Genomic DNA, 14,227 nt, shown 5'->3' with positions numbered 1-14,227 from the left:
GGTTGAGGAGAGAACCTGTAGAGTGGCCAAAAGACTAGGTTGAGTGGAGATAACCTAGATAGGAGAAAATGGTCACAAGAGGAGATTTATCTCATGATAAGAGGATATTATTAGATGAGAAGAAAAGAGAGAATGGGAAGAAAAAGAACATTTTGGTATTAGTTTGTGCATTCATTCCTAGCTATTTTTATTGGTGTTCACTATTTTTATGTTGTTTCCAGGCCATGTATAGATAGTTACGACTTGGAAACCCTATATAAGTTATATATTTGGATAGTAGGATGACTTATCTTTGTTCTCCTTTTGGTTTGGATTAATTTCATTCAGTTTGAGGAAGTTATGCATATTTTAGTGAAAGCATCTGTTTGTAGATGTAAGATTCTCTGACAACAGTCATGTTGTAGTGTTTGGTACAGACACATGAAAGAGTTATGACCTCCAAATAGATTCATTGGAAAGATATACAAATAGTCTTTCATTTCCTTCTAGTTTGGGTTGTTTTTATGCAGAATAATGGAAGTTATGGATTTTTTAGTAGAAATTGGTTTTTTAATATCTTCAATGGAGTTGCAATCATAAATTTGCATGCATGTAATGATTTATGGATTGGAAGAATAAATGGCTTAAAAATTTGGAAAATAAACTTTAGAATGATTAATATGAAATTGGTTTGGGATCATTTGGTTTTGTTTTATGAAAGACATTGGATTTGTTATGCAGGGTCTCATGTATCCTTTTTGGTTTATGATAGTAAAAATGGGTCTCGATGCAGTGACCATAACTTGTAAGGGAATAGTTGTATTGGTCTCAAATTTGGATATGTTTTAGAAGAACTAATTTTACAGAATTCGTCCAAAGGATTTTGCAAGATGATGTCGAGAACAACAGTTATGAATAAAACAATCAAATATAGAAATCAGACTGTGTGAATGGAGATGTCTTCATAAACTTGTTGAAACATGTTTTGTTTTACCCCATGAGAGGGAAAAAAGAAGGAAAATAAAAGAGGAAGCCTAAATGAAACAAGAGATAGAAGAGAAAATAAGATTCCTAATGAGGGAACTTAAAAAAGGGGGAAAAATTTAGAGAGACTAAAAGAGGAATTAAAGAAAAATATGGACAAGGAAAATAGTGATTTGGAGCAGCCATCCATTAAGCATATAAAAGCATGTGAAGATAGGAAAGAGATGGAAATGGTAGTTGTTGATGAGCTTGATGAGCCTCATGATGAGAAGGTTCATAAAGATAGGAAAGAGATGGATGTGATTGTTCTTGATGGAACTAAGAGATGACATTCGTAGTTAAGAAAGAAAATGGTATGGCCAATCAAAAGGCTAATAGTTGCATTAAGGAAGAAGACTCATAATGAAGCCAAGAGGATAGAGAAGGCTCAAATAGTGATGAATTTTTCTCCTAGTACAAAGATATTGCAGCATAAAGACATTGGAAAAAAAGTTGCAAAGGTTCCTTTAGTGAACCAAATAGATGAATTGATATATGAGGTCCCATTTATTTTTCCTAATCCATTTATTGCAGGTTTGCAAGAGTTTTACATGAATTCTTATGTGGAAGAAGTTTATGAAGAAACACAAATTGATGACTTGGATACTTGGCAAGAGTACAAGTGACAAATACCAAAGAATTGGAAGACAAGAAAGAGGAAGGACAATCCAAGGGACTTGGATTCTTTTGTCCCTGGGAGTCTAATGCAGGAGCATCTATTAAAAAGGAACAAAAAGAGGATACATGAGGATGAAATACTTTATCTTCTAGATGTATTTTGAATCCATTTGAATCAATGTGTAAGGCTAAATAAAGCCATTTGTAATAGATTGTCAAAGTTGTCTAGTATGGTTGAATTATGTAAATAAACCCATGGAAGGATAAAATGTCATGTATTGTTTATTTTGATATGTTAGTAGGGGTCTTATAAAGTCGAAAGGTCATTTATGGAAAAATGCAAAAGTTTTCAAATATGAATTAAAACATCGTCCAAAAAAGTTGACAATATGAAAAGTTGATGTAAACAGGAAGGTCAAGAGTCATTAGGAGGTAGACGATAGGTTAAGTGATTTGAAAAGACATTAAAATATCATTTAATGGTAGTTATTTACAGATTGGAATGGTTGGAAATATTTTTGAGGAGAATAGAAATGGAAGGAGATTTAGTTTTGCAAGTTTTATGTCAATTTTCTGTGTAATTTTTCAAAAGCCCGACTGTTGTTTCTATTGGTACATATTCATATGAAAAGATACAGTCCTGCAACTTATATTTTCAGAAAGGTATTTGAGTTATCTTTCTTTTGGTTTTGGTTTGGTCAAATTTCATTGTGATTTTAAGAAGTTATGATCATTTGAGTGCAGACTGGTCTAAATCTGATTTTCATGATAGCAATTTTAGAAAAATAGGTTAATAACTTTTATTCTACTCATTGGATTGAGTTATAAATTGGGGAAAACGTGTTTAACTCATCCCAAATAAATATCATAAAAGTAATTTGTGATATAAGGTCATTTGTAAATGTTATGAGTAAATATGTGAAGCACTTTGATGTTTTCCAGCGCATTAAGTTGGTTGATAATGTCTATTATTGAAGCCTCTTGAATTTTATTCCTAAAAGAAGCTTTAAAAAGTTGTACCTCTGCATCAGATATCTTATGATGTCTATGCAGATCATGACAAATTATACTTTGCATGGTGGATGTTTAAATGGTAAGCATTATGAGAATGTGTGTGCACATGCCTTACATACATTTTTTGAGCACTTGGTGAATGTTATGCAAATTGATGTTCTTGAGGGCCATTACACAGAGTACTCGATGAATATCATGTGACTTGATGTTCTGGAAGGCCATTACTCATAGTACTTGGTGATATCTTGCATCTCAACATTCTGAAAGGCCATTACTCAAAGAATATTTGGTGAATATCATTGATATTTTGGGAGACCAATACTCATGATATCATATGTGATATCAAACATTTTTGAGTAATTGGTGAATATCATGTATTCTAGGAGATCAATACTCATGATATCAAATGTGATATCAATTTTTTGGAGTATTTGGTGAATATCATGTGTTGATATTCTGGAAGACCAATACTCATGATATTAGATGAGATATCAAACCTTGTTTGAGTACTTGGTGAATATCATGTGTTGGTATTCTGAAAGACCAATACTGTTGATATCAGATGTGATATCAAACCTTAATTGAATACTTGGTGAATATCATGTGTTGATATTCTCAAAGACCAATACTCATGATATCAAAATGTTACTTGAGTATTTGGTGAATATCATGTGTTGATATTCTGGAATATCAACAATCATGATATCAGATGTGATATAAAAATGGTGGATGTCTTCTGATCAAAGAAATCCTTAAAATTTGTCGTTTCTAATAATACCAATGGTGTAATATCTGTCTTGTGTTTATCCTCCCTAGCTAAGAGGGAGTGTTAATGTTTGGTAGCTTCAGTTGGATAAACTAATGAGACTAATCTGAAGTTATATATATGTGATATATGTTTGTGTGTGATGATCCACAATATAAAGAGAGATTGCTGCACTTGGAACACACATACCAAGAATGAAGTGCTACTACATTTGCAAGCGATCCATAAAAATTCAACATGGCGAAAGTAACAAACAGCCATAAAAACATCACTTTGATGGCGATTCGCACGGCCGATATGGGTCCACAGAAATATAGCACAGGTGTTAGAATGAACAACAGATGTAGAGCTGAAAAGACCATCCCTAATCAAGCAAGAAACACTAGACTTGTATAGGATATTTATTTTCAACTAGCATCCAGGTTGACAGCACAAACCAACATATCCTTGTGCATTATAGAGAGCACTTCGCTTTGTTTACTGTAGTGCATCATTAAAATTCCAAAATCTACCTTTTAGTTGGAAGGGAAGGCACAAGGGCTAGATGGTGTGACTCTAAAAAAATAGCATGAATTTTGAAAATTATAACCTTCGGCCTAGTTTTACCATCAAATCAAACTTTGAACACTTTAACCTTTGGCCTAGTTTTACCATCAAATCAGACTTTGAACACTTTAAAAGCATATCACAATATCAAATTATAAACTTTTGAAAACTTTAAATCCTGATAGCAATATCACAACTTTAAAAGCATGTCAGGTGATGTTTTTGTTTCACAATCTTTTCTTAAATTACGAGTTGAAAGTTTAAACTGGGTTTGATGTATGGTCCTCCTTTTAGGTGGGAGTTTACCATAATACATAGTTGCAGCCCCTGGCTAGATATGTACTGCATGAGTTTGTAGTCTTAGGTTGTGTCATCAGAGCCCTGTTCACAACCCAGGAGTTTTTTTGCAAGGCTCAAATCTGCTTTTATACCCATTCAATCGCTTTTTATAAATTGTGATGTTTTAAAGTTGACTTGTTGAACGATGCTTCTAATCTCTATATTTTTTATGGTTTTACTTTTTTTTCGATCAATGATTTTCTGAGGTCTGAGTAAAAAATCATCCTGCCAACTCTGAGTCAGTTAAAGTCGGCCTTCCAAAATCTGGTTCTTGGAGTTGAAATTATGATTCTTGTTATTGTTTTTTGGTTTTGCTTTAGGTACATCGACCAAATATTGATGCTGTTACTCATGTACTAGTGGATGAAATCCATGAAAGGGGCATGAATGAAGACTTTCTTTTGATTATTTTAAGGGATCTTCTTTCCAAGCGCGCTGACTTACGAGTCATTTTGATGAGTGCAACCATCAATGCGGAGCTTTTTTCTATATATTTTGGAGATGCACCAATAATATATATACCAGTAAGTCTGTTTATTTTGTTATTTTCTAATCTTTTATATTTAGGACAATTGATCTGGATATCTGGGATTTACTGCAGGGTTTCACTTTTCCTGTCAAAGAATTATTCTTAGAAGATGTTTTAGAAACTATTGGTTATACTATACCACCCAACAAGAAAAAGATGAAGACAGATGATTTGACTGAGTTATTTGAGGCAAGTTTATTCCTCCTCGTTGCCCTTCCTACCCCTCTACAATAGCTGTTAATAATTTTCTCTGGTAAAATATGAGATTGTTTTTAATGATTATGCAAAGCTTCAGGTTTAAGCTTGCTCATCACTGGCCACTATTTTTCAGAAATCTCTTTTGATTTTTTGTTTTTATTTTGATGTTTGTAGCATGGTAGCTTCTATTGCCATAACCCACACTGTTAGTTAAGATGAATTCTTGCCATTCCTGCTATATTATTAATATTTTTTGGTATGAGATTCTAGACTGTGGAGAAGCAGGCTCTTCAGTAAACAATCTGATATCAATGTTTAATCTTTGTTATATCTATTTTCAATTATTTAGCATTTAACAGTGTAGTTGGAAATTTGCTATTATAATTGAACTTATTGTAGCTTATGCAACATATGATGCTGTTAGGACACTCAACTATCAGATTAATTCACGTTAACAAATAGGTGTATATTCAAGAGTTTCAGAATTAATGATTGATGGCCTTTAAAAATATTTGATGGGAAACATGGTTTTACTTTTTTCAATGCTTGAGGGATTGCCGTACAAATATCAGGTATAGAATGTCGTTGTATAGCTTAATTAGCATTTTTGAAGTGTGGGATGACCCTAAAAAGAAATGCTTCTTTGAGAATCTGGGCTAGGTTGCAAGGTTTTCTGAACAGCAGTGGCATGGTTATTAGAATAACTCTAAACAAATCAAAAGCATATGACCTTTTAAAAACTAAATAGAATGTGTTGTGTTTGCAATGACACTCTGCCCCACTCTGCGCCCCCCCAACCCCTCTTCGACTTTTTAGTATTTTGTCCTTAAGAGCATGTCAAAGATGTTTAGTAGTTCAGTGGTCAAAATAACTTTTTTGTTAACAATCTCTCTTCTAAAATAGAAAAAGATATATGGCGACTTATAACATTTTTGTCTGAAGGATAATAATTAAATAAGTAATGAAATATCTGAATTAAATGAAGTTTTAGCTTGGAAAGAAGAACTCTATCCTGAATTGTTCTTTGTGATTGATTATTGTGCTGCAGCATTGGTATAATAAGGTAAATGTGTGTAGGGTGCTTCTTAAATTTTAATATAAATAGGTTCCTTTTTTGGCTGTTTAATTTTACTTCGTCTTAGAGAATATTGTTTTAATATCCTGAATAGCTGCAATGGAGATTCAACTTATCATCCATTCCAGCTTTAATGTTAACATTTACTTTAAACGCGGATTTATGGTTAACACAAACATATACATAAGATTTGATAGTGAAAGACAGACATAGACGATCATACAAATACATACTCAAACAGACTTAGAGATGGACCCAAACACACACACAGAGGCACAAAGAGACACAAAGGCATATTTAACCAGATACATACAAACAGTCAAAGATACAAACAGTTAGATGTGTAGACTCAGAAAAGTTGAAAACAGAGGTCTACACAAACATATGCTGGTTCATAGAAACACAAAATAAGACACATAGAGGTACACCCAGGCATGTGGAGATGCATTTACATACAACCACCCACACAGAAAAATGAAAATAGACTCAAAAGAACAAACACAGACATAGAGGCAGAACACAAACAAACACATTTACATTGACAAAAACATGCTTACGTCCATATAGACTGATCACAGTTATCAATTCTCTTTCAAATGTGAAATTTGGAAGAAACTTAAAACAGAATGGAAACATGCAAAACAACAATTACCCTGGAGAAATCCTTCAACGAGTGAAAACTCCATTAAAAGGTAATCTTTGATCCTCCTACCATTACATCTATGTTGCAAGGTGTTATGATGACTAGACTTTTAAAGACCTTTACAATATTGGAACACTGACTCTTAACATCTGCAACTTTCAAAATCCTGCTTTATTACTTTCTCGAAGAAGAACATGAAAATTGAGATTTTCACAAGATTTAACCTGTCTGAAACTTTAATAGATGCCTTTCCCATAGTCTCTTGAACCTTAAAAAGTAAAGACCAAATAATCAAAGGAAAAATTAAGTGACAGATAGCTTCATGTTTCACTTTCTGTTTGTGCTTTGCCAATATTGCCAGTTTCATCTATGGGCTTTAAACTTTAAAGCATTCAACATATTTGATGGAAATTTACTGTTTGTTGCAAGAGGCAAATTTACCAATTGAATTTTCTATGTTGTTTTAAGGGATATAGGTTGTTTCTGAAGAATCATTAAGATGTTGAATATCTTCTCAGCTGCTCTCTTAACTGTATGGCAGTCCATGCCCAGTTATAGTCTGCATTTTGGATAGCTCCAATTTTTAAGGCACTTAATGATTGGTATTGGCTTAGTGGAACCATTGTAATGATCAATTTCTATGACCTACTTTTGGATGTTAGGTGCAGAATGACACAGGTGTATGGGCAAAAGGACAAATGTAAGGAAAGTACGAGTCAGATGCATGTGCATATGATGAAATATACACAGAAGCATCATAGGCAAGTAGAATTTTTGAATGCATCTTGTATTTGATTAAGGAATGTGATTATATTAAATGAACAATAACACATCAAGAAGTTAGCATCCTATAGAATCTGGAATTGCTATCATATGTGTCTATGCCTCAAGAGTCAAAGAGTTGACATATTTACAAAAGCAGAAAATTTCAACCTCAACAAACATTGCCAATGCTTTTTCTAAAGAGCTTAGCATTCTTCAGGGAAATGAGTTATTGTGTTGTACTTCTTCATTTTGTAGAAGATGAAAATAGCTGGCTGAAATTCATGAACTATCTTTTAGGGTTGGAAGCTAAGTTACCAGCACATGCATATGTATGATGATTTGGGTACCCCTCCATTTGATTTTCTTTTGTGGTAGGGTATGTCTTGGGAGCATTTGTAAAGAAAAATATGTAAAAATTGTAAATAATATATGCCTAAAGCCAAGAATTATGTTTAGATAACCACACAGCATGCCTATAAAAGCAACAACAAAATATGACACTTCCCAGCTTCAAACCCTTGTAGATCTGGCTTTGCATGTTTGGTTTGGATGAAGCAAAATGGTAAATTGACTGTCTTGGACACCTTGAACTCAATGGTGAGCTTAGATTTGCATTATCAAGCTCTAAAATAAGCATACAATAGAAAGACATAAAGAGGAGACACCCTAAGTTTGTTCTACTGATTATGTTTTTCTGATTCTCCAGTTCATCATTCAATATAAGAGAATGCTCAAATGATAAATCCACCAAGAATTGCAACCTAGCTCTCTCAGTTTAGACTAAGTAGAAGCAATCCCACAAGCTTTGAGGCTACCCAAGATTTATGAACTTCTATGGAAGAACAAGAGAGATCATCCACGAGAGAATAATTTATTCTGTCAAAGAATGCAAACATACAATGATGACTAGATTGCAATTATAAACGGAATGCCATGGTTGTATAGGCCAAGCTGAGACATTAAATTGTATAAGATTATGACACGTGTCTTGACTCTTAATCTATAACTTAGGCATAAATTCATAGCTCTCCTATGCATACCCTAAGTGAACTTAAGTAACTAGTGTGAAAGAACTAAGATTTTGATCTAGCTTGGTAAAACACCTCTTTCATGTCAATAGTTATCAGTGGAGTGGCTCAGCATAGGATCTAAGTTACAAGTGCATGTGAAAATGAGTTCTGCAAATACGACAACAACAATCATTCAAGGGTTTACAATAGTCACATGATTAACAAGTGCAAGACAAGGCAATGATGGTAGGGGCAATACTAAGAAAACCAGGCTCCTGCTTATGTTTATTATAGAGGATAACATTTTCATTACATTTTAAAAAGAGATGAAATTAATTTACGAGCCACCATTCTCTTTGGAGAAAATGGTATAATAAAGTGGGACTTCAACTCAACCCAAAGTAAATGATATCTCTTATAGTTTTTATACTTAGTTGAATCTCTATTACTAAAACTTAATCATGTCTTGTATTTTGCATAAGGTGGAGAAGAATTGCATTTCAAGTATACTAAGTATTGTATAGGAAAACAAGAAATGAACCACAATATACAATTACATGAAATTATTGAAGAAGCCAAGTTTGAAGTTATTAAGAACAAACATATATTACTTATTTGATGGCTCTGATCTGATAATTCTTGATTAGACTTTTTTTATGTCCTGGCCATGTCTTTTCTTGGCAAGTGGGTCAAGGAAAACTTCAATGGTTGCATTAATTAAAAGATTCTATGATGCAACTATAAGAAAATATACAATAGACCAAAGAATATTATAAATTTAAATCAGAAATATCTACATTCAATCATTGGGCTTGTACTGTAAAAATTGACAAACATTTTTTGCTAAGATGTGAAAATTAAAATATAATATTTGCATGTAATTCAAATGGAAAATGAAAGTGTAAATTGAATCTAGTTGTATTGCTTTGAATGTGAAAAACATGGGTAAAAGTCAAAAAATCCAAACTGCTAAAGTACTCTTCAACATGGAAAAAGTTTGCTCTTGTTATGTTATATCAAATAAAGTACATGAAAAGAGAAACAAAGTTCAAATTGCAAAGCTTCAATTTTGTCAATCCCTGTGTGGGTTTTCTGGGATCGCTGCAAATGTACGAAGCATTGCCCTGAATGTGGTATGTGTTTTTCAAATGGCAACGTCCTGGTTGTGTTTGTGTGAGGAATAAATCAAGAGAAAAGACATGTCCCACTGGACATGTCTATTCATCAACATAATTAATATAATGTAATGGCAAACTCAATTATATATATATATATATATATATATATATATATATATATATATATATATATATATATATATATATATATATATATATATATATATATATATATATATATATATATATATATATATCATTGTTATTATATTAATTTCTCGTTGATCTCATAGGTTTGTCCTACGAAAGCTACCAAAACATCAACACTACCTCTTAGTTAGGGAGGATAAACATAGGACACATATTGCACCATAGGTAATATTAGGTATGGCAAATTTTAAAGATATGTTTGATCAGAAGATATCCACCATTTTGATATCACATTTGATATCATGAGCATTGATCTCCCAAAATACATGATATTCACCAATTACTCAATAAGGTTTGATATCACATTTGATATCAAGAGTATCAGTCTCCCAGAAAATCAATGATATTCACCAAGTACTGAAAATAATGTTTGATATCACATTTGATATTAAGAGTATTGGCCTCCTAGAATATCAATGATATTCACCAAGTACTCAAACCAAAGTTTGATATCACATAAGATATCAAGAGTATTGGCCTCCCAGAATATCAATGATGTCCACCAAGTATTCAAAATAAAGTTTGATAGCACATCTGATATCAAGAGTATTGGCCTCCTAGAATATCAATGATATTCACCAAATACTCTTTGAGTAATGGCCTTCTAGAATATTGAGATACAAGACATTCACTATATACTCAATTTGTTTGATCTCATAATAAAAGTTATTATAAGATCATCACCTTATAGTAACTTTTTCAAATACAAGTGACATCATTTGGATTTTGTCACTTCCTCATAATGTACACAGGGGTTTGGCCCATTAAAATCACATAGTCATGAAATATATTCATAAATTACTGTCCTCTTGAGTGCTACAAATTTATTGATTATTGGAGAATCAACATGGTTTACAACCTCTGAATCAATAAGACCAAGATCACTAAAGTTTGACTGAATCATATCCTCTATCTGGTCCCTCTCTTTCCCTTTCGACAACACAGATTTGAGACGATGGATTGAAACGCAATGACTTTGTCTAAAGTATATTTCATAGACATAAGTGCTACCATTCAAATATGTTTTGATTTCAGAAGATATGTATCACAGTCATATATTATTCCATTCAAGTATGAATTTGGTGATTTCCACCTCTAAATGCCCAAGATAGTACATGTCAGAAATGTTTCCATCCACTTTCCTTGGTTATGATTCTAGACATAACATTTCTGAAGAGTGGGGCTACACCCTATATACCTGAACATAATATTTGGAGGAGCTTTGTTTGAATTTTAGTTGAACTCTGCATAGGTTTGGTCAATGATGCTCTCAAATTCTTCAATTTTCCACAATGTTAATGAGAAAACTTGACCATAGGAAAATCTTGTATTTATTAAATTTTTTAATATTTAATCCATAGTAACGAGAATTTCCATGAAATTGCTTGAATCACGAGTTTGGTGATTCGATTCATGGTTCCTGATTTTTTTGAACCGGTGAACTAGATCAGCGATTTCATCGCATGAATCGTCGATTCATGCAAAAAATCGCCAAAATCACTTTTGTGAATCACAAAATATCGACTGAGCTTGATGATGATGATGATGCTTGAGCCATAGCCTTGTTTTTTCATTTTGTTTACTGATACTGAATTCGCTTCATGGATCTTTATCTTACATACATTTATGAATTGATGTCTTATGGATCTTCATCTTACATACATTCTATGATTTGACTCATTATGATCCTATGATTTCTATTTACTTCAGGTACAATTTACATTTTATGTGTGATGTAGTTACGTATGTGATGGATTTATCATTTATGTTCCATTTTAATGTATGTTAGCTTCTATTTGATGATGTTATAGTGTGTTTAAGTTATATATTTAATAAAGAGTATATATATATATATATTTTGATCTGATTCCGATTCCGATTCTCATTACCTTGATTTAATCACAATCTTCTCTGATATTATAGCATTGTGACATCTAACTTGCAATAATAAATTTTCGGAATATATATATTATATTAATTCGAATTCTAGCTCTGATACCATGTTGGTTTTCTAGGATCACTGCATATGTGTTTTTCAAATGGCAAAGTCCTGGTTGTATTTGTATGATGAATAAACCAAGAGAAGAGACATGTCTCTTCAAGGGACATGTCTATCCATCAACATAATTAATATAATGTAATGGCAAACTTAATTATAGTTATGTATGTATGTATGTATCATTGTCATTATATTAATTTCTCTTTGATTTCATAGGTTTATCATACTAAAGCTACCAAAACATCAGCATGCTGTTTAGTAGTATAAACTCTTCATGGCAATTATTTGGCAAAGTGAAAGCCAAATATATTTTAAAAGAATCGTGGTTTAAATGGGAATTTCAAAACGAAGAAAAAGTGAAAAATTGCCTTTTTTAATTTAAAGGCAATGTAACTACTAGTTGCATAGAGATAAAGAGAGTGAAGACAAACAAGAATTTACATTTAAATATTTGAACGTATGCATTTTATTAACTTTCAAATTATTGTTGTCATTGCACAATGCATAATAATATAGTATGATAGTTCATTACGATATAATAACATATTGCAAGTGTGTAGTTTGATTGTCAAACACAAAATAGCAAAAAACAGAGTGAGTCAATAACTCTTGCTGCTGCAAAGTACACTAGCCTAGTTTTCTCAATGGAGTTAAGAGAAAGGCGGTTTTAAACATTAATTTTTCGGCAGTATTTATTTTATTTATTTTCAGACCATTGATCATGATACACAATGCATAGTAATATAGTATGATTATTTATTACTATTTAGTAAAATATTGCAAGTATGTAGCTTGATTTTTAATTACAAAATAAGAAAAAATTGAGTAAGCCAATAACTCTTGCTGCTGCGAAGTGTACTAGAGTAGATTTCTACAAGTCTTGTTAAACATGCAAGCATATAGCGTCTTCTAATTCGATCAATCTGCTTAGGATCAATCTCAAATTTCTTATAAAATATCAGAGTCATATTCATCCAGAATTGGCTCATATTTGTGATCCATTTAGAGTTTGGATCAATATATCAATTTTAATTGATTGGTTTTTTTGATGATGCATATTATAGTCAAATTACATTATATTTTAATGGTGTACACAAAAGAAGTTCTAAAAAATAGGAATTATATCTGGAAAATCAATGAAAACAATGATTACAATAAGTAATTATTAATTGCAACATATCTAAACTAGATTAGAAATAACATATCTAAACTAGAGTAGATTGCTATAAGTCTTGCTGCCAAAGCTGCAAGCATATAGCCTCTTCTAACTTGACCAATCTGCTTACGATCAATCTTTATTTCCTTAAAAATATCAGAATCTTATTCATCAAAAACTGGCTCATATTTATAATCCATTTAGTGAGCAAAGAGAAAATTATTTGTATTTTGTTGCTTCAAATGATTGTTTTTCTTGGAATGGATGTATTTAGAGGCATTTCAAATATTCTTGCAAGCGGATGAGTTGCCTGGCTGGCTCAAAAGGGACATTGCCGTACCTTGAAGGTTTCTGCCATCCTTAACAAAATAATCCCACCATTGTGTTAAAGAGCGATAGGTTTATCAAAGTTTGGCCTCCTTGTCAAAACAATACCACCATTGTGCTTTAGCATAGTTGCATGTAATGTCATCTTCAATTTAGTTAGCCACTCCTTGCTTGCTTGTGTACAATCATTTTTTCCATATTTGCCTGTAAGCTCCTCAAGTGCGGCACAATCTTTCCATCTCTGTGAGCACATTCTCGTTTAGCTTTGCATCTTCTCAAAATTAGGTGCTATGGAATAATGGATGCAAGTAGTATACACCAAGGGGTAGAGCATGTATTAGATGATTGCATTGGTTATTTGTAATCTCTCATAATTTCTTGTACTTGTCCCTATCATTCTTGATCCTAGTTCTAATTTCCTCCTACACTCTATCCATGACCTCATACAAATTGCTCATTGGATATTTCTCCCCATTGTGTAGTCTAAAAATTGTTGCAAGATGCTAAAAAAGTGGACAACTTGCTCTTGCACATTCTAAAAATTGTAAAGAAAATGTAATTTGATACATTTCCAACATCCATCTAATTGGTAGTCCTACAAAACATCCAAGCGTTTGATATGAATTTTTGTTTCAAATTCACTTATTGTTAGTAGAGAGTTTTCAACACAAAGAAGTGAGCAAAAAACATTTGAAAGGAAATGGAGTATGGAAAATGCTTGTGAACACTAATTTAGAGGGGGGAGATTATGCAAACTTTTGCTACAAATCTTAATTGTTATATTAAATGAAACAAATACAGAAATGGATAAGTTGATTACAAATCATCTGTGTGTGTAGTTAGTTACAAATCTTTGGCCTCCGTGTTCCATGGATAGGGTATTTGGTTTCCAATCATGTTTCACCTTCACCT

At 32.3% G+C, this 14,227-nt stretch overlaps 1 protein-coding gene across 5 annotated transcripts in view; it reads left to right on the top strand.

Moving 5' to 3' along the window:
• The window catches only part of LOC149579872 (DExH-box ATP-dependent RNA helicase DExH1-like), a 187,841-nt gene that overhangs the window by 89,489 nt on the left and 84,125 nt on the right, over positions 1–14,227 (top strand). For all 5 annotated transcript variants that reach the window (XR_016352854.1, XR_016352853.1, XM_089787507.1 and 2 more), the window contains 2 exons: positions 4,606–4,809; positions 4,887–5,003. Coding sequence is in view for 3 of the 5 variants with exons in the window: in XM_089787507.1 (XP_089643633.1) it covers positions 4,606–4,809; positions 4,887–5,003 (321 nt within the window). In the remaining 2 variants the exon portion in view is untranslated. The remainder of the gene's footprint in view (positions 1–4,605; positions 4,810–4,886; positions 5,004–14,227) is intronic.

The sequence above is a fragment of the Cupressus sempervirens genome, chromosome 1 (assembly GCF_028749045.1).
Source record: "Cupressus sempervirens isolate cs-2001-9-10 chromosome 1, ASM2874904v1, whole genome shotgun sequence".
Classification (NCBI taxonomy): Eukaryota; Viridiplantae; Streptophyta; class Pinopsida; order Cupressales; family Cupressaceae; genus Cupressus; species Cupressus sempervirens.
The sequence above is the reverse complement of the archived record's forward strand: the minus strand, read 5'-3'. Positions and strand labels throughout refer to the sequence as shown.